This window comes from Camelina sativa, chromosome 12, assembly GCF_000633955.1.
Source record: "Camelina sativa cultivar DH55 chromosome 12, Cs, whole genome shotgun sequence".
Classification (NCBI taxonomy): domain Eukaryota; kingdom Viridiplantae; phylum Streptophyta; class Magnoliopsida; order Brassicales; family Brassicaceae; genus Camelina; species Camelina sativa.
In genome coordinates this window covers 16,260,201-16,282,401 of record NC_025696.1, presented here as the reverse complement: position 1 = coordinate 16,282,401, position 22,201 = coordinate 16,260,201, and the positions used below count along the sequence as shown (strand labels likewise).

General features: G+C 35.7%; 3 protein-coding genes across 3 annotated transcripts; 1 reads left to right on the top strand and 2 right to left on the bottom strand.

Moving 5' to 3' along the window:
• On the bottom strand, window positions 912–4,979 carry LOC109127959. The gene is made up of 3 exons (XM_019233584.1): window positions 4,553–4,979; window positions 4,011–4,367; window positions 912–3,232 (listed from the first exon to the last, which is right to left on the bottom strand). Exons 1-3 carry the CDS (start codon window positions 4,977–4,979, stop codon window positions 912–914), a joined length of 3,105 nt encoding a protein of 1,034 aa, XP_019089129.1.
• On the top strand, window positions 13,118–15,319 carry LOC104733569. Its single transcript, XM_010453139.1, has one exon. The coding sequence runs from the start codon at window positions 13,118–13,120 to the stop codon at window positions 15,317–15,319; it is 2,202 nt and encodes a 733-aa protein (XP_010451441.1).
• Window positions 20,762–21,673, bottom strand: LOC104731910 (ethylene-responsive transcription factor ERF039-like). The gene has a single exon (XM_010451421.2). It carries the CDS (start codon window positions 21,540–21,542, stop codon window positions 21,000–21,002), a length of 543 nt encoding a protein of 180 aa, XP_010449723.1. The 5' UTR covers window positions 21,543–21,673; the 3' UTR covers window positions 20,762–20,999.

Sequence of the window (22,201 nt, the reverse complement as noted above, 5' to 3'; positions counted from 1 at the left end):
TATACTCCTTGTTTTATGGGTGTTTTAGAGCATTTTAGAAACTTTCATGCAGAAAATCAAATATATTTGAATTTATGACCATCTCATTGGCTGAATTGTTTTAATCAAACATTTTAGTTAGATATATATTTTTTTTTGTCGTCACTTAGATATTTAATGAAAGAAAAAAGCAAAAAAAAAAAAAAGGACTTCCGTGTATTTAATATTGTTGTGCAAATGTTTGTAAAGCAGTTTGGGAGGCACGAGATTATTAAAGGTTCCAACCTTTGTCCGTACAATGTTGGACCGCAGAGACAGCCTCCGTTGCTACGTTGTCTACCGTAATTATCTTACACGTCACAGTGTAGATTCTCTCTCAAGTATACTTCTATTTTTTTTCTTTTTTTTTTTTGGCAAACACAGTATGCTTTCATTAATTAATTAAAGTTGTCTCTTACAAAAAGAGGGACGTTTAAGATCGCTTTCTTATTTTGCTCCCTGGGAATGTATCGAAAAGAAAGTTCTTGAAAATTAGAAGAGATAATGCAGATATCATGTAGAATCCCATGGAGCTCTTTGTGAAGAGTCTCCGATTTGATGGCTTCGATCAATTGAGTCGAATCCGAAGCTAAGGAAAGTTTTGAAAAACCTAGAACCGATGCTTGGGTCAAGGCTTTGAGAAGGGCAATTCTTTCTGCCAGAAGCGGTGATCCAACATGATTCATCTTGAGGGAGTTCGAGCGTTGAGTGTTCATGGCTCGATCTGAGTGTCCCAGTCCTGCAGATCTCGATGTTCGATCCCAGGCAGCATCGGAGAACCCAAGTATTACACCTGATGGTGGGGGTTGTTGTCTCTGGTTTCGTTGATTGAGTTTCCGATCTTCCTCTGGTGCTTGTGCCTCTTGCCATTCCCGAGCTAAAATGACTGCATCTCATACTATTACGTTTGGAGGGTCATGACTTTTCTCAAAGATTTGATGGTTGCGAGCAGTCCAGATTTTCCACAATATCCAGGGGTAAAGGGGGCCTTGTCCAATCCCGGTTGGCGGTAAGCATATACTTTTCTGGAGAGTTCCAAACGCCTCTACATTTGTGGTGAAAATATCTGATTGGATCTGATGTTGGACCGGGGTCTGTTCCCAAACCTGTTTTGCGTAGGGGCAGGAGAAGAAAAGGTGGGTTGAGGTTTCTTCACCCGCACAGAAAGGGCAGTAGGCCGTCAGATTGACTTGTCGGGATTTGAGATTCTCTCCCACAGGTAAGGCTTCCCTCATTAATTTCCATAGAAAAAATTTGATCTTCGGGGATGTTTTTATACTCCATATGTGCTCTTTCCATTTGAAATCTTTAAACGTATCCTGCAGCAGGGTAGGCGTCGGTTGCTGAACAATGCTCTCATAGTAGCCCGACTTTGTGGAGTAGGTTCCGGATGTTGTGGCTAGCCAAGCGTAGCTATCTTTTCCCCCCAATGTACTTAATTTGATCTCCAGGATTTGATCTGCATATCCTGGGAGAGTTTGCATCACTCTTTCTTTGTCCCAGTCCAGTGTCTCCGGAGATATCAGGTGGTGGACCTTTAGGTTTGCTGAATCTTGAGGAGCTGGTCCCATTGGCACCGTTAGGGAGGTAAGAGAGATCCAAGGATCTTTCCAGATAAGGGTGTCAAACCCGTTACCAATTACTCTTCCCAACTGTGTTTTCAGGAGCTCTTTACCAATAAGGATGCCTCTCCAGCCATGGGAGGACGAAGACGGGGGTTTGCTTTCTAGAAAAGGGGTTTTGTAACAGTATTTACCAAGGAGGACTCTGGCTAACAAGCATTTGGGTTTTGTCAAGATTCTCCAGCTTACTTTGGCCAGGAGTGTATCATTGAAGCACTGTAAGTCGCGAAAACCTAGGCCTCCTTCTCCTTTTGCTCTTGTAAGTTTCTCCCAGGCAACCCAACACATTTTCTTTTTCTCCATGCTCGAGTCCCACCAGAAGCGAGTTAGGACTGACTGTATACGCTTGTACAGGGAGCAGGAGAGCTTAAAGCAGGACATGGAGTATGTTGGCATTGCAGCTAGTACCGACTTTAGCATTGTTGTTTTCCCCGCGACAGTGAGACGGCGGGAGGACCAACTGCAAGCTCTCTGGCGGATTCTATCCACTATTGCTGTAAACAGGTCCTTCTTTTTCCTGCCAAAGAGTTCAGGGAGCCCCAAATATTTACCAAGTCCTCCCTCTCTTTGGATCCCCAGATGAGATTTGATTCTGTTTTTTGTTTCAGGGGTTGTTTTAGCAGAGAAAGTGATCGCAGACTTTGCTGCGTTTATCATTTTTCCTGATGCTCGTTCATACTCGTGAAGGATTCGTTGCAAAGTGTTGCAGTTTTGTTGGTCCGTTTTGCAGAAGAACATGGTGTCGTCTACGAAGAGTAAGTGGCTGAGCCTTGGACTGTGTTTCCCAACTTTGATTCCTGTAAGCGTTTTCTCATCCTGAGCTTTCTTGCATAGGCCAGTCAGTACTTCACTACACAGGATGAAGAGATAGGGGGATAGCGGGTCTCCCTGTCTAATACTGCGCTTGGGGGTTACCAGTCCTTGTGCTGACTCATTTAAGAGATAGGAATAGCTCACAGTGGTAACACATTGCATGATCCAGTTTGTCCAGGTAGGGTGAAATCCTAGTCGTTCCAATACCTTAGATATAAATTCCCATTCAATCCTGTCATAAGCCTTGCTCATGTCAATTTTAACTGCCATATAACATCTTTGTTTTGTTGTGGAGGCATGTAGGTAATGGAGGACTTCATGTGTTATGAGAACATTGTCGGAGATGGCTCTTCCCGGGACAAAGGCGGATTGGTTCTCTGACACAATCATGTGCAGGATGGGTTGCAGCCTTCTGGTAAGGATTTTTGAAATGATTTTATAGTATACGTTGCACAGGGCAATGGGCCTATAGTCTGACATTTTCTTTGGACTTGTGATTTTAGGGATCAGGCGAACATATGTCTTGTTTATATTGTTTGTTAAGACACCCGTGGATAAGAAACTCTGGACTTCAGTGATGATCTGAGTTCCCACTGTTTGCCAGTTCGATTGAAAGAAGCTGGCAGAAAATCCATCTGGCCCCGGGGCTTTGTCAGCATGAATGGAGAAGCAAGCCGCCTTGATCTCTTCTTGTGATGGCAGGGAGATCAGGCTTTGGTTTGTATCCTCAGAGATGCAAGGAGACAGCGCCTCCTGCACCGTTGTGGAATCATACCCTCCTGCGGATTAAAACAGGTCATTGTAGTAGTTTGTTATGACTTCTAGGATCTTATTCTCTTCGTACCAAGCTTGTCCATTATCATCTTCTAAAACAGCAAGTTTATTGATTGTTTTTCTTCCCTTGGTGATAGCATGGAAATATCCCGTATTCTTATCTCCGAGGGTCAGCCACAACTGTCGGCTTCTCTGCTTCCAGAAAGCCTCTTCATCACTGTAAGCTTGTTTAAACTCATCATTTATTGCCGCTATCAACAGGGTGTTAGCTGAGGGATCTGACATGGCGATATCTAGTTTATGACGAGCCTCCTCTATCCTCTTTTGGCTGTTGAAATGGTGCTGTTTGGTCCACCGGATGAGGGCAGTTCTACATCTATTGATTTTCAATTCAAATTGTTCTTCTTCCTTTGGCCTCCAGCTTGTCTTAATGAGCTGCGTGAATTCCTTGTTGCGTTTTAACATTTTGTCATATCTAAAGATGCCCTTTTTCTTTTTGTGGTGTAGGTCAAAGAAAGTCATTAGGGGTCTGTGATCAGAGCCTTCAAATTCGAGGTATTGGGAGCGTCATGAGGGATAGGCCTCAGCCCAGGAAGTATTCGACATTGATCTGTCAAGTCTGCAGTGCACTAAGTGATTGTACCGTTGACCTCGCCATGATAAGAAGTTCCCGGAATGTTGCAGATCGAAGAGGTCAAGTTCTGACATCATTGTGCGTAAATCAATGAAGGATCCCTCTGGTCTAGCTGGGCCTCCATGAGTCTATCATATCGTTAAAATCACCTGTTAACAGCCATGGTTCACTTCTCACTTTGCCTATATCAGTTATCTGATCCCACACTAGTTTCCGCTTTGCCTTATCAGGTTCACCACAGATGAAGGTTGCGAAGAAGCTTTTTCCTTCTGCTCTGATGGATGTATCAATGAAGTTTAGGCTTTCCTGGAGAACCTTGAGTTCAATATGATTTTTCCAGAGGAGAGCAAGACCCCCACCTCCCTGGCCATGAGGTGATACGAGTTTGATTGCTGAGTAGTTTAGACCTTTGAGTTTAGTGAGAACAAAGTCATCAGCATTCTTTGTCTCCATGAGGAAAATTATGTCTGGGGAGAAACGTTTATGTAACTCCCGGAGTCTGCGAACTGTCATGGGATTCTCCAAACCACAACAGTTCCAGCTCAGCGTTCTTAAGGAAGAGGTTGCGGAGGGTCCCGAAAACCCTCCTTGGTCCTTACAATGGCTGGTATAATGGTAGCCTGCGGTGGGGCTCTACTTGTAGATGGTCTGTTGTCATTTTGTCTTGACAAATTTTGGTGACTTTGTCTACCCTGTCCTCCAGTGTCGTTGTTCACAGTGTTCTCTCCACCATGGGATGTATGGTTCTCAGGATTGGTTCTTCGCTTAGGTGAGTTTTGAATGAGCACCTTGTTTCTCTTGCTGGATTTAGCACCTAACAGTTGTGTTTGTCCTTTGCTTGCAGCTTTGTTGATTGGAGGACAGCCTCGTTTTTTCTTTTCTGTTCCCTCTCTACGCTTAGCAGTTAAAGCTGGGTGTCGCGGGAAGTCTTGACTCAAATCAGGTTGCCTCTCTTCAAACTCTCTGTTTGCGATTGTACCGTTTGTGATGATTTGGGAGGCTGTCTCCGCCATTAGGTTTCGGGCCTCTCCTTGGATAACCCTTTGTTTTCTAGCAGCTTGTTCCGTAGGGTCAGTAACGCTTACATATTGGATAGTGACATCACGGAGCTCGCCCATAACTTCTTCTCGTGAAGGAATCAAAGGGGGGGAGGGGGAAGTGTATTCCGGGAAGGAGTGACCTCTGGTTCAGTCTCTCTTTCAAGAGGGGGGCGTCGGGGACGTGAGGTTTCAGAGAAGTCCATAGGTATGTTTGTGCTTCGATCTTTGCTCTGAGATTTTTCCCTCCATTGCCAGTGCTGGGTCCTGCGTTCAGGGAACAGTTGTCTCGGGTGATGTCTGGAAGGGGTCTCTCTAGAATAACTTTGAGGTTGTCTATTCATTCTTGTAGAGTGTATTGGGGGTTGGTGAGTCCCTCTTGGTGCCGAATAAGCTCTGAGGCTTTGGTGTCTATTCTCCGGATATCTTCCTTGAGAAAGGATTGGTCCCGATGAGCCCGTTTGGCGGGAGTAGTTGTTGTGTCCGGGATGATGAGAGGAGCCATTGCGTCCTGAGGAGGGTGAGCTTGTTCTTTTGGCTGGGGGCTGATTTGTGGTAAGTTCTCTCGAGCTTTCTCTGGTTGTTTTAACTAGTCCCGGGCACTCTTTCTTTTCATGCGACAGTCTATTGCAGTAGGAGCAGTGATTTTTCAAGCCTTTGTATTCCAGGGAGATGAGGGCTTTGCTACCATCTTGGAATTCCACTATAGTCTCCTTAATGAGTGGTTGGAGGCCATCTACCAGAATGCGCATTTTGATCATAGTGGAGGTGATTTCCTGATCTAAAAGCTCGCCCACTCCCTCGCCAATGGAGTCAACCATTTCAGGTTTCCAGTAGTGTTTTGGTAATCCTTTGATGTCGATCCAAAAAGGAATTTTAGATGGAAAGGATGGGGAGATGATAGGTTCCCATTTCTGGAGTATGACCATCCATCTATCGAAGTGGTATGGTCTGTTGGCTAGGACCTTGTTCATGTCTTCTTCATATTCGAAGAGAAATTGGAAGCAACCATTCCCTAAGTCAGATCCGGTGGCTTTACCTCGGAGATTCCATCTGTTGGATAAGAAAGGTATGAGCGACCATAGCCGCTGTTGAGCAGGATTGGTGAGTCGCCCTATCAGAGTAAGGGCGTTTTCCTCGATAAGGTCCCTATTTTCCAGATCTGGTGCTCGGATTCTTCTGCGAGCAGGTGGAGCAAACTCATCTTGCTTTTCTTTTCCTTTCAGGTGGTAAGGAATTCTCCGTTCCATAGTGAAGGAGTCGAAAAAACCTTATAATCTCCTTGACTTGGAGCTAGGGTTCTTCACACTAAGGTAAGAGTTTTTTTGCCGTTAAGGCTGAGATTTCTTGCTTTAAAAGCTGAGGGTTAACTAAAAAGTAGTAATAAATGCAGGTGGAAAAACAGTTCTTCACACTGAGGTGAGAGGGTTCAAGATATTTAAAGGAAGTCTTAAGAGGTAGAGAGTCAAGAGGTTACCATAGTGGGCTTGGCATACTTTGTTCATAACTCTTACCAACCATGGTAGGTGAAGGTTACTTTGTTTATGCTTGTGATGGGGCCGGTTCCTTGGATACAGAAGCAGACGACCAGACGTGAGGGGCGTCTCCTACGCCGGGCTCACTCCGGGAGGGCACCGGTTGCAACCAAAGTCCGGTGAAAGGTGTCTGAAAACCGGATAAGTTACTAGAAAAGGAAGTAAAAAGTGGGTGAGATCTGTTTTTTTAAACTTTGTTTACTTCTTTTCGCTCCCTCGGGAAAAGCGCCTGAGAGAAATCTATTTTGAGCTTTTGTTTGACATTCTTAATCGTTTTTTTGTATACTTCTTTTTATGTCTCTTAAATTTGCTTACAATGTTGGACCGCAGAGACAGCCTCCATTGCTACGTTGTCTACCGTAAATATCTTAAGTTTGCTTTCATTTTTTTGTTTTTTTTGCATTTTCTCTCTTGTAAAAAGAAATTTATTATGGACATACTATAAACTTGGAATGGTTTAACAACATATCCTTAAAATTATATATGGACCACTAGATTTCATAAGTATACCTAACAACAACAAAAATTAATAACTTCGGTTCGGCTAGACATTTGATCGACGATATTATTGGTATCAAATTCATCCACATATATCTGACTAATAAAAGTTTATTAGCATTTTGTTCAAAAACAAATGTTTATATAGCATTAAAAACAAGCAAACGATAGAGTTCACTCTAACTAACTAGGTGGCTGAAAAGTCCAGGAAACTTATCTCCAAGTACCTTAGAGGCCATCGTTTCAACAATTAGATTTTGTATAGAATTCAACTTAGTAATGGAATTCGCAAAAATTTAAGTAAACCATGTCAAACATTTTGTTGACGATCAAATTGTGTTTGATAAAAGTTTGTTGACGTTGTCTAATTAATGTGTATATATATATATACTATATATATATATATACTATGTGTGTATATTTACTAAAATATGTGGAAGACAATGATGAGAGTAAAAGTGTCCACAGCACTAGCCCTGGGTATTTGGGTATCCGATCAGATTCGGGTTCGGATATTCGGGTTTTCGAATTTTCGGATGTAAAGATATAAAATTCGATCGGATATTTTATAATATCGGGTCGAGTTTGGGTAATTTGGCTTCGGGTTCGGGTTTGGGTAATTTTGGGTTACCCGAATTCATAAAAAACAAAAAAATCTTTTTTCTTCTCTCGTGAAAAAAAAAAATACTTTCTACCTCTCTCTTCTTGTCTCCTTCTTCTTCATCTCTTTTTTCTTCAGCCAAAAACTCTAGTTTTGTTTATCCATGGCCACCACTTCAAGAATCAAATCCTTTAAATTCTCTACTAAGTCTAACAATATCTATAGCAGATTATATTATATGATTCATATTTATCTTCCAACATCACTCACTCCTTAAACTCCACAAAGTATCACCTTTTCTTTTTTTTTTCTTTTGTAGATTTGCTTGTCATGTTTCTAGTAAAATTGATCTGGGTATTGAAAAAAATACAATCCTGGATTCTGTTGATTGAGAAAGAAAAAAATAAGTCAAATTTAGAATATATATATATATATATATACTTAATGTTTTTATATATGTAAGAATAATCAAGGTGACAAAATAGTTTATGATACATCAATTAATTAATGACTAAGGTACTGGGTTCAAACCCACTTAGATGCATTTTTGTATTTATTTCGGATTGATTTGGATCTATTTCGGATATCGGATAATATCCGAATCCGATCAGGTATCCAAATTTCAAGAAAACTAAATCCGATCGGATATTTAATACTACCCAAATCCAAACCGAACTGCCCATTTTGGATTGGAATCGGATTCGGGTTTCGGATTCGGTTAAAATGCCCAGGCCTACACAGCACTATGTTGTTTCTCCCAATAGGGATTCTTGTAAGGGAATGAACTATGAACCACAATATGTCATTCTCATCGTATTAAATTTAAATTTTTACCCAGACACTTAATTTTAATAGATCCAATTAAATAGAAACACATACACAATTAAACTTGTTTTATTTCTTTTTCATCAACTTACCTAGGGACAATAAATTAAAAAGCGACAGATTAATATTCTGTTTCTCAATAATCATTTTTTTTTCTTATTGTCACTCTGTTACTAAATAATATATCCTATAGTATGCGGTTTGAATGATTTAAAATAAGATAATAGTAAGAAAATACAAGATAAATTATTCTCATTTGTCTAACCCTTTTAACTGCTTTTAATAGCCATACTAAACATGTCTGTGGTAAAGATAGAAGTAGAACTGGTGTTTGTAAAAGAAAAATATATATATAATTGCGTCATGTAAATTAGAAAAGGGAAAAACATATTTGAATCATTTTTAACTGATAGAAACATAAGAGAGACTGCAGTTTCAAGTTATAATCAAGGAAAAGGTTACTTCTAGAGTGGTTTTGTCCCAAAAAAAAAAAAAAAAGTTACTTCTAGAGTGGCTCGTTGGTTCATATGTAAATTTGGTGTCAAACATTTAATTTTACAAGGTGTTGGTCACGTACCAAGTTGTGCTCATCTTCATGAATCATGATCATAGTGAGATTTGGAAATCTAGCAGTATGTTTTTCTGGGAAGAAAAACAAAACAAAGGGTGTCAATGAAGCAATTCACCTAATGTATCTCGCACTAGACATACATGATAACTCCTATTCAGATCAGATAAAAAGTATACTATATAGTATTTACTATCGTTGTGTGGTTATTGGTTAGTGTTTTCTTTTGTGGAGATGTCAATTCTAGTTAATAGTATGATATATAAAGATGAAATTTCCTTGATGTATATAATTAAGCATATAATTGACTGATTATGTAATCAACATATATGTTGTTATGATTTAGAAATGTACGGTAAAATTGTTGCATACACTGATTTCTAAAAATCAGTTGTTTAGTTAAGAGTTTGAATATAAAGAACATTTAAAAAGTAATCAACAATAGATGAAGAAGACATAAACTGATTCCACTAAGTCCAAATTTAATTTTAATCATTATTTGTTTTGTATTAGTCTACTTTTTTCGTCATAAGGTGACTATATATTCTCAAATTATATTTTCTGTAGTTTAATCGTTTATACAAACTGTTTCCATAGACAAACCACATCGATTCAACATATTTTAATAGAGATTGCAAAGCTCTTTTTATTATTATTTTATCAAGAAAAGTACGAAGAATAAAGGAGAAAAGGTGGTCTTCGAGCCTAGAGGCCTAGGATCCTCTATCCCAATTTAGTTTCGTCATCATTGTCATATCACATCGTCGTGTTTCATTTAGATTAGTAAGTGTTTTCACTACAAGAATATTGAGCTTCAATAGCGTCTGAATAACGCTATTTATCAATACGATAGTGTTTTAACAAACGCTATATCTGTGCCCGTCATTGTAGGTTTAACATTTTAGATACCGTTTTTTTTTCCGCTATAGAATTGTCGTTTACAATAGCGTTTTTTGTCTGCAATTAAATATTTTATAATAGCATATTTGTTTTGTTATTAGTGATATCATTAGCAGCATTTTTGAAATCTTATTTTCTAATATTACTATATTTTCCATTTTATTCCAGTACCTAATTTTAAATTCCAAAAAACCCAATTTAAATTTACAAGTAAAAAAAGAATGAATATTATTAGTTATAAAATTTACAAGTACAACAATTTTTGTATATATGTCAAAATTAAGTTAATTAACTATTACAATCGAGTCAAAATTCCACACTCTTGAAACTTTTTTGATATCATTACGTAATCAGCTTCAACCTGCAACAAAATCATACAAACACATAAAGAACAAAGAAGCATTAGCACAACACCCTATCATAATATATGAACAAATCAAATCTAGAACCACTCTTAAAAGTAAGACAGCTGAAGCTGCCGATTTCAGGAACATAGTCTAATCATGAGGGTAGTATTTTTCAAAACACAATGTTTAACAATGAGCATAAAAAGAAATTATCTTTTCCACGTATGAGAATCAGAGCATCAAAACTGCAAATGAAGCAAAAGAGTAAGTAGAAAAAGAAAAAGGGCAAAAAGAGAGACGAACCAAAGAGAGAGCGGAAGAAATCAAAGGGTTTGTCTTCTTGGGTATTAACAGATGCAAAGCCTTTGCTCTTTCTGAGCTGTGGACTCTGCATTATCTTTGATACATCTGCAACAACAATCAATACGCAAAAAAGAATTGAAAAAAAAAGACTTCACAGTCAATAATGAAACCACTAGAAGAACCGAATTTGGTTACCAAGAGAAGTCGAAGAAGAAGAGCTCTTCACATCAACAGAGAGAGTAAGAGGAGCCATCAGAAACGCCTTTTACCTGATTTCACCAAAACCAATTTCACTCATCTACTAAAAACTAGTTAAGCAACTGAAGCAATATACAAAAGCGCATAAATGTAATGAGTGTGGTATTAGACATTGGTTCACTCTCCACGATTTCAACCATAAGCAACCAAACACGGAATCAACAAAACTAAGATAATTCACAGATTTCACAAAACCATTGAACAAACACATGACTTGAAATTAAAACCTATCGAAACCTACAACAAATAAGAACACAATTCAATTACTGATAAACCAACCTTTAAGAATCGAAACTGAGATGAACAAGATTGATTACAGATAGAAACACTCGCCAAACAGATCTAGAAACCATGATTTTGATTTGATAACTATGAATCGCTAGCGTGGTTGAGAGGAGATCCGACGAACCTGTGGCGAGTGTTGTGGTTGTGTGGTCTTGAAAGATCCGCCCACTCTCGTAATTTGGAGACTCTCCTTTCGCGTTACTCCCAAAAACCAGATTATTGGTGAACCCTAAATCAAAATCTCAAACACCAAGAAGAATTAGGGACAAACTCACTGCCTAAGATGTGGAAACGGCAACAGATCTAAGAAACGATGATGGAGCCATGGAGGCAACACAGACAAAGACGACAAGGATGGAGGAAGAGTCTGAGAAGCGATGTTTCTGGATTCGGATCTGAGGAATTTGAGACAAAGGACTCGGAGGAGATTCAAATGATGATATGGCTGGATCCGAGATCTGAAGCGGGATTGTTGTGCTAGGGAAGAGAACAAGAATTAATGGGAAGATAAAGAGACCGTGTTGGGTTTTTCTCGTAGAAGAGACTGTGTGTTGAAAGAAGGAGATAAGATTGTGTATTTGTGTGTGTCGTTTAAGTGTTTAGGTCAAAATTTTTTTTTTAAACTTAATTATTACTTCTTTTTGGGCGGATAACTTAAGTTTTTGGGGAAAATTTTCATTAAAATTTGGGCGGACAACAAAATTTTATTATTCATAGCGTTTATCATTTTAGAAACGCTATAAAAAAATAGACGTAAACCAACCATAGCATAAACACATAAAACGCTATACTAAAGTGCTATCAATACTCGTTTTTCTTGTAGTGTTTGACCAAAAAAAAAAAGATTAGTAAGTGCTAATAATAATAATTAAAAACTGCTAAATTGTTTTGATTTTTCGAGTTAGGATTCGAATGAAGACCGAAACTACACAGTATAATGCGGTTCTGCTGTTTTTTTTTTCGAATAACGCGGTTCCGCAGTTATTCTCTATATCTCCCATTTCAAATTTAAATATCCAGGTTTTATAAAAAAATGTTTAACTAACTTCTATAGTGAACATTTTCTCAGTATAATATTTTCGTAAAGTTTAAAAAATTTCTAGAATGAACATTCTTTCAATAAAATAATTCTGTAAACCAAATTGTATATCCTCAAAAATTACATACAATGAAATCAAATCAGAAGTGGAACAAACTCGAATGAGTTTCTTTTTCAGTTTTATACATAACATCACAAACCTCTTGATTTTTACGGAGAAATATACATACATTAGCAATGTTCATGGTAGATAGATGTGTATACATGTAAGTGAGTTATCACAACATAATTTGAATTTTCAGAAATGTTAGATGTAAATCCTGTTGATGTATTCTTAACTGAGTTTTACAACAAGATGAAAAGAAAAAGAAAAAGACATTTATGAAACGCAAGGATGTTGATGCAGTCGCTGCACTAGTTCAGAGTACTACAAGAAGTAGTTCAACGAAGCAGATAACATGGAGCTGAAATAAGGAAATCAGCTAAGGCGATTAGTATTCAAACCATGAAAGTTATGAAGACTAGAACCTTGGAGAAGAGTCTAGAAGTATGAAGAGTTTCCTGTTTGGTAGAAAAGGAAACATGAAGAAGACTTTCCTATTCCATAAAAGAAAAGGAAATTTGCAAAGAGATTTGGCAATTCCTATTAGAATTATAATAGGAATTTAAGGTTGTATGGCCACGACCTATTGTGTATAAATAGGGGGCCTAAGCCTTTGTAGAGGTTAGCACAAAAGAGCAAGAGAATTCTTAGACATTAAGGTTATGTGGGTTCTTGTAGGAAAGCATAACGCTTAAGGGGACTAAGGGGTTTGTCTTGAGAGGTTCTTGGATTGTGTATAGATTCATGAACATGAGAGATTAGATAATTGATTGAGTGAAACTTGTAAGTTTACTAAACAGATTATCTAATAAAGAAGTTTTATTTTGAAGAACCCCTGTCTTAGTTTGTGACTCAGTTTGTGTCTCAGTTTCCATACATATCGATAGCTCTTGCGTTTTCAATTGGTATCAGAGCGGCACTTGTGAGATTACATATAGGTGAGATCCTGTGGAGAAGATGGAGAGCTATCATGGACTTGAGTTCGGTTCAAGAGTAATATTAGGTGATGGAAACTACGGTTTTTGGAAATCAAAGATGAAGGCGGTTATAGGAGGTATTGATGTATATGCTTGGAAAGCAATATTGGAAAAGTGGGAAGAGCCAAAAATCAAGGATGAATCAGGAGTGGAAGTTGCTAAGCCAGAGAAAGACTGGACTAACGACGAATTGAAGAAATCAAAATATAATGCCAGAGCACTCTCTGCTATTCACAATAATGTTGGAAGAAACCAGTTTGAACTGATTCAAGGATGTGAAACAGCAAAAGAAGCATGGGATATCTTGCAAACTCACTTTGAAGGAACTACTAAGGTGAAAAATTTAAGGAAAGACATGTTAGCTTCAAGATTTGAAAATCTAAAGATGGAAAGCTATGAGTCAATATCTGATTTTAGTTCAAAGATAAGTTCTTTAGCTCAGGAAGCATTGACTCTTGGGAAAAAATACAAAGACAAGAAATTGGTGAAGAAATTTCTAAGATGTCTTCCTACAAGATTCATGGCATACAAGACTGCCTTGAGTGTGTCTCATAACATAGAAAATCTTAGCTTTGGAGAAGTGGTTGGTATGCTTCAAGCTCATGAGATGGAACTGGAAGGTGAGAATAAACGAGACATTTTTGCTCTTGAAAGAGAGAATCACGAAGTAGAAGAAGAAGATTCGATTGGTTTGCTGGCTCAGAAGTTTAGTCGAGTGTTGAAAGAAGCAGAACATGAATTAGGTCAGAGGAGGTTCAGCTTGATCAAAAATAATCTAGAGAATGGTGAAGCTGTCAAGAAGACGTACATGCAATGTCATGAGTGCAGAGGATATGGACACTATAAGAATAATTGTCCTACAATCAAAAGAAGAGAAATAAAATGTTTTATGTGCAAAGGTATTGGATACACTCAGCTAGAATGTGGTAATGATCAGAAACGTAGAAAAGAAAAGTCTAAACTGAGAGTTGAAGATGATTCAAAAGAAGATAATGATAATGGAATAGAACTAAATAAGCTTGGTGCATTCTTGGGAGTCGCTACATTTGCTGAAGGAGAGGAAGTTTCAGAATCTGAATCTGAAGGGGAACAGGTAGATGAATTTACAGAATGTTACAAGGAGGTGCGTGAAACACTGATTAAGATTGGAAAAGAAAATCAGACCTTAATAAAAGAGAAGCGTCGTCTTGATGCACTTGTCAAGTCACTGCAGATTGAATTGAGTGATACAAAGAAAATCAAACAAGAAAATGTAACATTAATGAAGGACAAGCATAATGTCTCTACAAGAACAAGAAAATCTAACAGAGGTTTGGGATATATTGGACAAGAAGGATCTCAAACAGTGCAAATCAAGTTTGTACCTGAAGGTGTTTCTCTACCAAATCAATACAAATCTGAAAGTAATACAACCAAACATATTGGTTGTTATTTTTGTGGGAAGAATGGTCACATAAAAGCATATTGCTACAGATTTAGAGAAAGAGTAAGTAGACTCAAAGATCAAGGAAAATTTTCATGGAACAGATTTCATAATCAAATATGGGTGAAGAAATCTGATCTGTATCAGATGGCATCAATGTGTAAGAGGAAGGAACATCAGATTATTGATGATGGGAGTTCACCTCATATGACAAAAACCTGGAGCAATCTACAAAGTGTTAAGAAAAGAGAAGGAATTATTGGAATCATTCTCAAGCAAAAGAAGAAACCTGAAACTGACTCTGAAACTGCAAAAGAACGTGAATGTGTAAAAAATCCTAAGTCTGCATCAGAGAATGCAACTGCAATAGAGACTGCAGCTAGGACTGAAACTGTAATTGAACCAACAATTACAACAGAACCTGCAACAGAAGATTGCAGCAAGGTAGAGAGTGTCAACTACACAATGTTGTATAATAAATGGCTTAAACTAACTGAGGAGAATTCAGTGTTGACAAGGGAGAAACTCAAGTTAGAGGCTAAGGTTGCTGAAATACAAAAATATGCCATAGAGAAAGAAGAAGAAGCATTACAAGCTAGAATACAACTTGAAGAAACTCAAAAGAATTTGAGAATGCTTAATAATGGCACAAAACAGTTGGATCATATTCTGAACATTGGCAAAACTGATCGATATGGTCTTGGATTTAAAGGAAATCTTTCAAAATCATATCCAATGTTTGTCTCTGCAAGTTATTAGAGAGAGCTACATCCATGGGGGAGAAGAAATAAGAAGAGAATATATGGTCTGCATTATCAAAGCCAAAGCCCAGAAAATAAAAAAAAATAAAAGAAAGTAAAATTCAGTGAGACAAAGAAAAATTTGCTGTTTCATGATCTTCATGATGTGGTTATCTCTTCTTCGTTTTCTTTGGCTGCAAATTTCGGATCTTACGTCTGGAAAATGTTCTAGAATCTTGAGAGCAAGATCTTTTCAGTGATATAAAGAACGTTGTTGGATTCATTATAGTTGATAGAAAATCTCTTCTGAAGTTGGATGCTCACAGGATTGTCTCACTCTGGATCTGTCATAGGAATCTTGCCATATCTTTTAAACCGTAACTGCAAATTATGATCTGTTTCTTTCTATGGATTCATATGAAGGGGGAGAAGAAGATGGTGTTTGATCTTCAGTTCGTTGTTGGAATTATATTGTGCTTGAGAGACACACAAAGTTAAAAAGGGGAGATAACATAATACAATAAAGTGATGCAGATGTAAAACAAATAATGACTTTTTCATCTGAGCATTAAGTATGTGTTTTGGTTCTAAAACTCAATCATCAAGGGGGAGATTGTTGGTGTTATGAAGATCGAGTTTTAGATGCTGCAGAGATATTTACTTGGAGATTAAGGGAGAGTTTGGAGATCATCAAAGTAGTAGTTGAAGCTTATGTTGTGTGAAGCTTGGATTGTAAAACTCAGTAAGAAAGGGAGAGATTGTTGATGTATTCTTAACTGAGTTTTACAACAAGATGAAAAGAAAAAGAAAAAGACATTTATGAAACGCAAGGATGTTGATGCAGTCGCTGCACTAGTTCAGAGTACTACAAGAAGTAGTTCAACGAAGCAGATAACATGGAGCTGAAATAAGGAAATCAGCTAAGGCGATTAGTATTCAAACCATGAAAGTTATGAAGACTAGAAGCTTGGAGAAGAGTCTAGAAGCATGAAGAGTTTCCTGTTTGGTAGAAAAGGAAACATGAAGAAGACTTTCCTATTCCATAAAAGAAAAGTAAATTTGCAAAGAGATTTGGCAATTCCTATTAGGATTATAATAGGAATTTAAGCTTGTATGGCTACGACCTATTGTGTATAAATAGGGGGCCTAAGCCTTTGTAGAGGTTAGCACAAAAGAGCAAGAGAATTCTTAGACATTAAGGTTATGTGGGTTCTTGTAGGAAAGCATAACGCTTAAGGGGACTAAGGGGTTTGTCTTGAGAGGTTCTTGGATTGTGTATAGATCCATGAACATGAGAGATTAGATAATTGATTGAGTGAAACTTGTAAGTTTACTAAACAGATTATCTAATAAAGAATTTTTATTTTGAAGAACCCCTGTCTTAATTTTTGTCTCAGTTTCCATACATATCGATAGCTCTTGCGTTTTCAAATCCTACATATATAGGTAGCTTTCTTTTTTTGAGTAAGTAATAAATGATTATATGTTGTATCCACTCTCAAATTATCAATACAACAAAAATAATAAATTTTAAAAATGTAATTAGTATCAAAAATATAATAATCATTAAGAAGTATGTGCAAAAATTAGCTCAAAGTAGTAGTATGAACACAAGTTGGCCTCCAATATTGTGTGAAACGTAAAGGCTTACATCCACAAGAATAATTCTCCATCCTGCAAACATATTTTTTTCACACTCCCGAAGATATATATGAGCTCTCTCGCAACGAAAAGGTTTTCTAAACATCAAACTATTAATAGAAATACAACTAAGTAGAAATGTAAATTAATAATTAATATCTGATTATTATTTTATTCGTAAGAAGCCACTTAGGTCAAACAAAAAAGAAACCACGCTACCATAGCCGACATGAACATGAGATTAGTTTCTAGACGCAATATTAAATAATGACAATTCGGTATAATCAAATCAATTAAATAATTAAATTGAAAATCTTTACTGACATGACATCAATTAATAAATAATAACATATGTAATGCAGCATCAAAGCTCAATCATATTCAAATCTGTTGCTATTATTTAACAATGATGTTAATTTGGTGGTCTGTGCAATGCACGGTTCATACCCTCCCACATAAAGGATATTTACTAAGGCATTGTATGATATTTTCTACTAAAATCAATTATCTAAAAGACTCTTTAGTGATTGTCAAAAAAAAAAAAGACTATTTAGCATAATATTGCTTCGACACTTGCTGCTAAATACAGAACAGCATCAACATCAAGCGTCCGTGCAAAACAAGCAGTAAGCGTGTTCTAATTCGCGACACAAAGTACTGTCTCAGTCATCTTTTGATTTAAAACATTTGAATTAAGTTTTATATACTGTAATATACTAATATATAGTTTACAAAAATAAAATTAAATACTCAAATTTATAATGAATATATTGCTAAAAAATATCTGAATTTCTGATTCAACTAGTCACCAATTTCGTTGACTAAACCTCTTAAAACCCATAACAATTTAGATATATATATATATATATATATATATATATATTTGGAACAAAACAATGTAGATATATCCATTACTTTTACAATAACGATACTGAGCGAAAGAAAAACTACAGTATAAGAAGTTTTCCAAAAAAAAGGTATAAGAAGTGTTCACAAAATGATTACAAACGGACAAAGAGAATACGAGAAAAGCCAGCTCACCTTCTTTTCTTTTCTTTTTTTGATAGAACGTATAAAAGAAGTCCTGAGAACAGTGATAACATGGAAAATGTTTTGACATGTGCAAATGCACGTAAAACAAAGTTTTATTCGAAAACATTCCTCTATTTCATTACAAAATCCGCCTTACAAAGTTTATTTTATCAGTTTTCGAAATTATTCGGATTGGCATCATTCGGTCTACATCTTATTCAATATGTTTGTTATACCATCAACAACAAAAAAAAAATCTCACGCAATTGGTTTCTACAAGTTTGGTTTTTACAAGTATTATAAAAACAAAAGAGTATATAATACTTGTAAGTCAACACTCAAATATAATTCTCAAACAAAATGTACACTAGTTTACAATGCATCTTGCCCCCTATAGACATCTAATTAAAACGGTAAATAAATCTGGTTGTCTATATGTTTTGGCGATTAGTATATATGAACTAGATTAAGACCCGTACTAGAGCACATGTTGAAATTTATTTTATTTATATTGTATTTTTATATAAAATATAATTTATATGATTGTTTTAAAAGTTTTTTTTGGATAAAACATTATGCAATAAAATTATATGCTAAATATGAAGGCTTGAAAAAAGTGCATATTTTGTAAGTTTTATATTGTTAATGATTCTAGATAAGTACCCGTGCTATAACAGTAGTTAAATTTTATTTCGTAATCTATCTTGTAACCCACTATTTAACTTGTAACCAATCAATCTATCAATTTCGTAATCTATCTTTGGTTAACATTGTGGTCTATCGATAAAATCTGTAAAAATTAAATTTGTAATACTGTATTTAAAAATCTTTGGAAATAACGTGATATAGGACTAAAATCTTCCAAAAATATAGTTTGGAATATCCATGATTTTATTTGTTACCATTAATATATCAATTATCAATTTGGAATATCTCTAACATTTAGGTGTAACCATTAATATTAATATATGGATTAATCTATAACCTATTTGTAACCATTTGTAACGATTTCTTAAAAAATACAAAGTCTACAAAAACTATGTTGTGTACTTTCGTTTTATTAAAAAGAGGATTATCAATTTAGAATATCCCTAATATTTAGGTGTAACTATTAATATTAATATATGGATTAATCTATAACCTATTTGTAACCATTTGTAACGATTTATTAAAAATATAAAGTCTACAAAAACTATGTTGTGTACTTCCATTTTATTAAAAAGAGGATTTTAGAACCCATTGAATATGATTTTATATTCTAGATTTTAAAATGTAATATTTTTATCCCCTTTAATAACTTGTTTATCGTTGTGGTTTATCAATAAAATCTGTGGATATTAAATTTGTAATATCTTGTTTAAAGATCTTTGGAAAAAATACGATATAGGAGTTAAATCTTCCGTAAATATAGTTTACAATATCCACGATTTTATTTGTTACCAAAGATCTATATATCAATTATCAATTTGGAATATTTAGGTGTAACCGTTTGCTCCACGATTTTATTTGTTACCAAAGATATATCTAAATACAATTTGGAATACTTAGGTTTAACCGTTTGCTATATGGAATATGGATTTATGGATTATTATCTATATGAAGAGTTATCTATATGAAGAGACACATGTCAATGTATATCCTATATATAACCTATTTGTAACTATTTATTAAAAATATAAAGTCTACGAAAACTAAGTCGTGTACTTCTTTTTTATTAAAAGGGGGATTGTGATTCAAAAACTACTATATTATGAAAAAAGTGCATACTTGGTAACTTTTCATTTATAAATAAACTAATATTTTATAGTTCATTAAAGAGTTTGAACAGTTTGCTACATATAAAATTCATTAATTAAATTTAAAGTTGTAGAAATAATAACGAAAAGTTTGATGTGAAACTTAAAAAGAAAAGTCTTTAGGACAGGGAGAATATAAATTTTAGAGAACTGATTTAAAAAAGTTATAAAAAATTCGTTTAAATTTGGTAAAAATAATACAATGATTAGGAAAAATAAGGACACAAAATGAACAGAAGAATGAAAATCAGTACTAACTAAAAACGTACATTAAATACACCAAACACATTTTAATTAAGAAATGGGCCAATGGGTCCTTTAATTTTTTCAACTTTATAAGGGCCAATAAGATGATACGAAAAAAGGAGAAAATAAAAGTGGAAAGTGGAAATTAAAAAATGACAGAAAAGACCATCAAGTTTGTCCATCTTGTACTAATTTGCCATTTTCTCTCTTTGTAGTATTATCTGTTCTACCTGCCGTGACTTTGGCTGCTATATAGATTTCGACTCCTCAACACTAAAAAAAGAGTTATGTTTTTGAAGTATTCCCGAACAGATGTTTCGGGGTATCTTGCATCGACTATCATTATAAATAAAATGTCATAAAACAAAGAAGTACTAGACCAATCACCAATATATATAAAATATAATGCATGATATACTTTTTCTTACCTTCGAATAAATGAGAAGTGATTTTGAGAACGAGTACATAACGAATAACATATATACAAGGTGTCATAATGGTTAGTATATCTCGATTACATATGTCGATTCTAATAATAGTCTACCTTTATTTTTCTTGCTTGAGTTATACCAAACTGAAAGAAAGAAAGACATAATAACTAGTTTAACGAAACAAAACCCCTAAATGTGTATATATTCTTTGCCGGCTCTATGGAGTAAAGTTTATAGTCTCTGTCACAGAACTAAAAGATGTGAAAATAAAAGGTCAAGGCCCCTAAATAATGAATATGGAAGATAGCATCCCAATAAATGAAGAAACTTTTCTGGTAATTACGTACGTATTTGTACAGAAAAAGAAATTAAATAGCCTGTACTTACTTTACACATCACACATTCGAAACTTACTCACACGTAAAAAAAAAAAAAAAAAAAAAAAANAAAGAAAGAAATTTCCCAACAAAGACAAAAAAGTACAAAACGACATCGGTTCATTATTTACCGGGAAACCCACCGGAAAACTCATTCGCCGGCAAGAATTTGCCTGCTAATAATTCTCCAAGAAAAAAGGATCTTCGTAAGGAAACGAGTCCCAGAACCCATCGACTTTGTTGTGATCGTTAACGTCAAGCAAAAGATCAGGGAGGTCGGAGAAAGCGTCGTCAGCGACCGGAGATGACGTCACCGTGCTAGAAGGAGACCCCGGTGCTTTCCAGTCAACTGCAGCTGCTGCTGCTGCGGCTTCTTGAATGTCTTTAGGGTCTGCGCTTGCCGGTCTTGGCAAATGGTAAGCTAGCTCCGGGAAATTAAGGTGTGCTGAGCCGCCTTTGATGGCTAAAGCCGCCACGTCGTGTGCACGCGCCGCCATCTCCGGCGTTGAGAAAGTGCCGAGCCAGATTCTTGATTTCTTTCTTGGTTCTCTGATTTCAGACACCCATTTCCCCAATTGTCTCATTCTTACCCCACGAAAACTCGGATGCTTAGAAACACCCTTTTGCTCATTTTTAGTCTTTGAACTCTTTCCGGTTCTCTCCGGCGCCGGTGACCGGAGGTTACGTTGTGAACCGAGGGAAGAAGAGTCTTCTTGCATCTATAAGAAATTTAATGTAACGAGAGAGAGAGAGAGAGAAATTTTGGTAGGAAGATTATAAAACTAAAATGTTTGTTTTTTTGGTTGTATTTTGGGGTGTGAGAGTTTCATTTGCTTCTTCTAATATATACATCCAAATACGAAGCAATTATTCTTGTGTGTATGTTTTTTTCTTATATGTGTAAATCAAATATTAAAAGCTAAAAAAATACTTGACTACCTTAAGATTTTTTTTTCTTTTTCTTTTTGTTTTCTTCTTGCAATGATATTACTTTACTTTTAAATATTTTATATAATAAGATATTCATTATTTTAGACTTGAATTGGACACTTGTTCGTTTGTATCAACTCCTAGTGTAATGTTATCACTGGTTTCTCGCAAATCATCTAGTCCTTCCAAATTTAAATATATATGTACTTGAACCAGGACGCACTGTATTTAGCTCAAATTATTCTGATTGGTTTTGAACATAAAAATAAGAAAACGGCCTAAAATAACTAAACCACTAAGCCAGAATATATAATTTGTAACAGAAATTGATATTACTTTATGCATATGATTTGTTAAGAATCTTACGTAAGAGAATAATTGAGACATAAATAAATTAATAGATATGTAGGTTTCACAAAAAAAAGTTTATAGATAAGAAAAATGTATT

What these genes read in the sequence shown, in the direction of transcription:
- LOC109127959 (XM_019233584.1), bottom strand. Translation starts at nt 4,979, where the DNA reads ATGGGCGAGCTCCGTGATGTCACTATCCAATATGTAAGCGTTACTGAC. An exon ending in CAACGACACTGGAGGACAGG is followed by an intron (nt 4,368 to 4,552) that starts GTAGACAAAGTC and finishes ATCCCATGACAG; the next exon opens with TTCGCAGACTCCGGGAGTTA. An exon ending in TGAACCATGGCTGTTAACAG is followed by an intron (nt 3,233 to 4,010) that starts GTGATTTTAACG and finishes TTTAATCCGCAG; the next exon opens with GAGGGTATGATTCCACAACG.
- LOC104733569 (XM_010453139.1), top strand. Translation starts at nt 13,118, where the DNA reads ATGGAGAGCTATCATGGACTTGAGTTCGGTTCAAGAGTAATATTAGGT.
- LOC104731910 (XM_010451421.2), bottom strand. Translation starts at nt 21,542, where the DNA reads ATGCAAGAAGACTCTTCTTCCCTCGGTTCACAACGTAACCTCCGGTCA.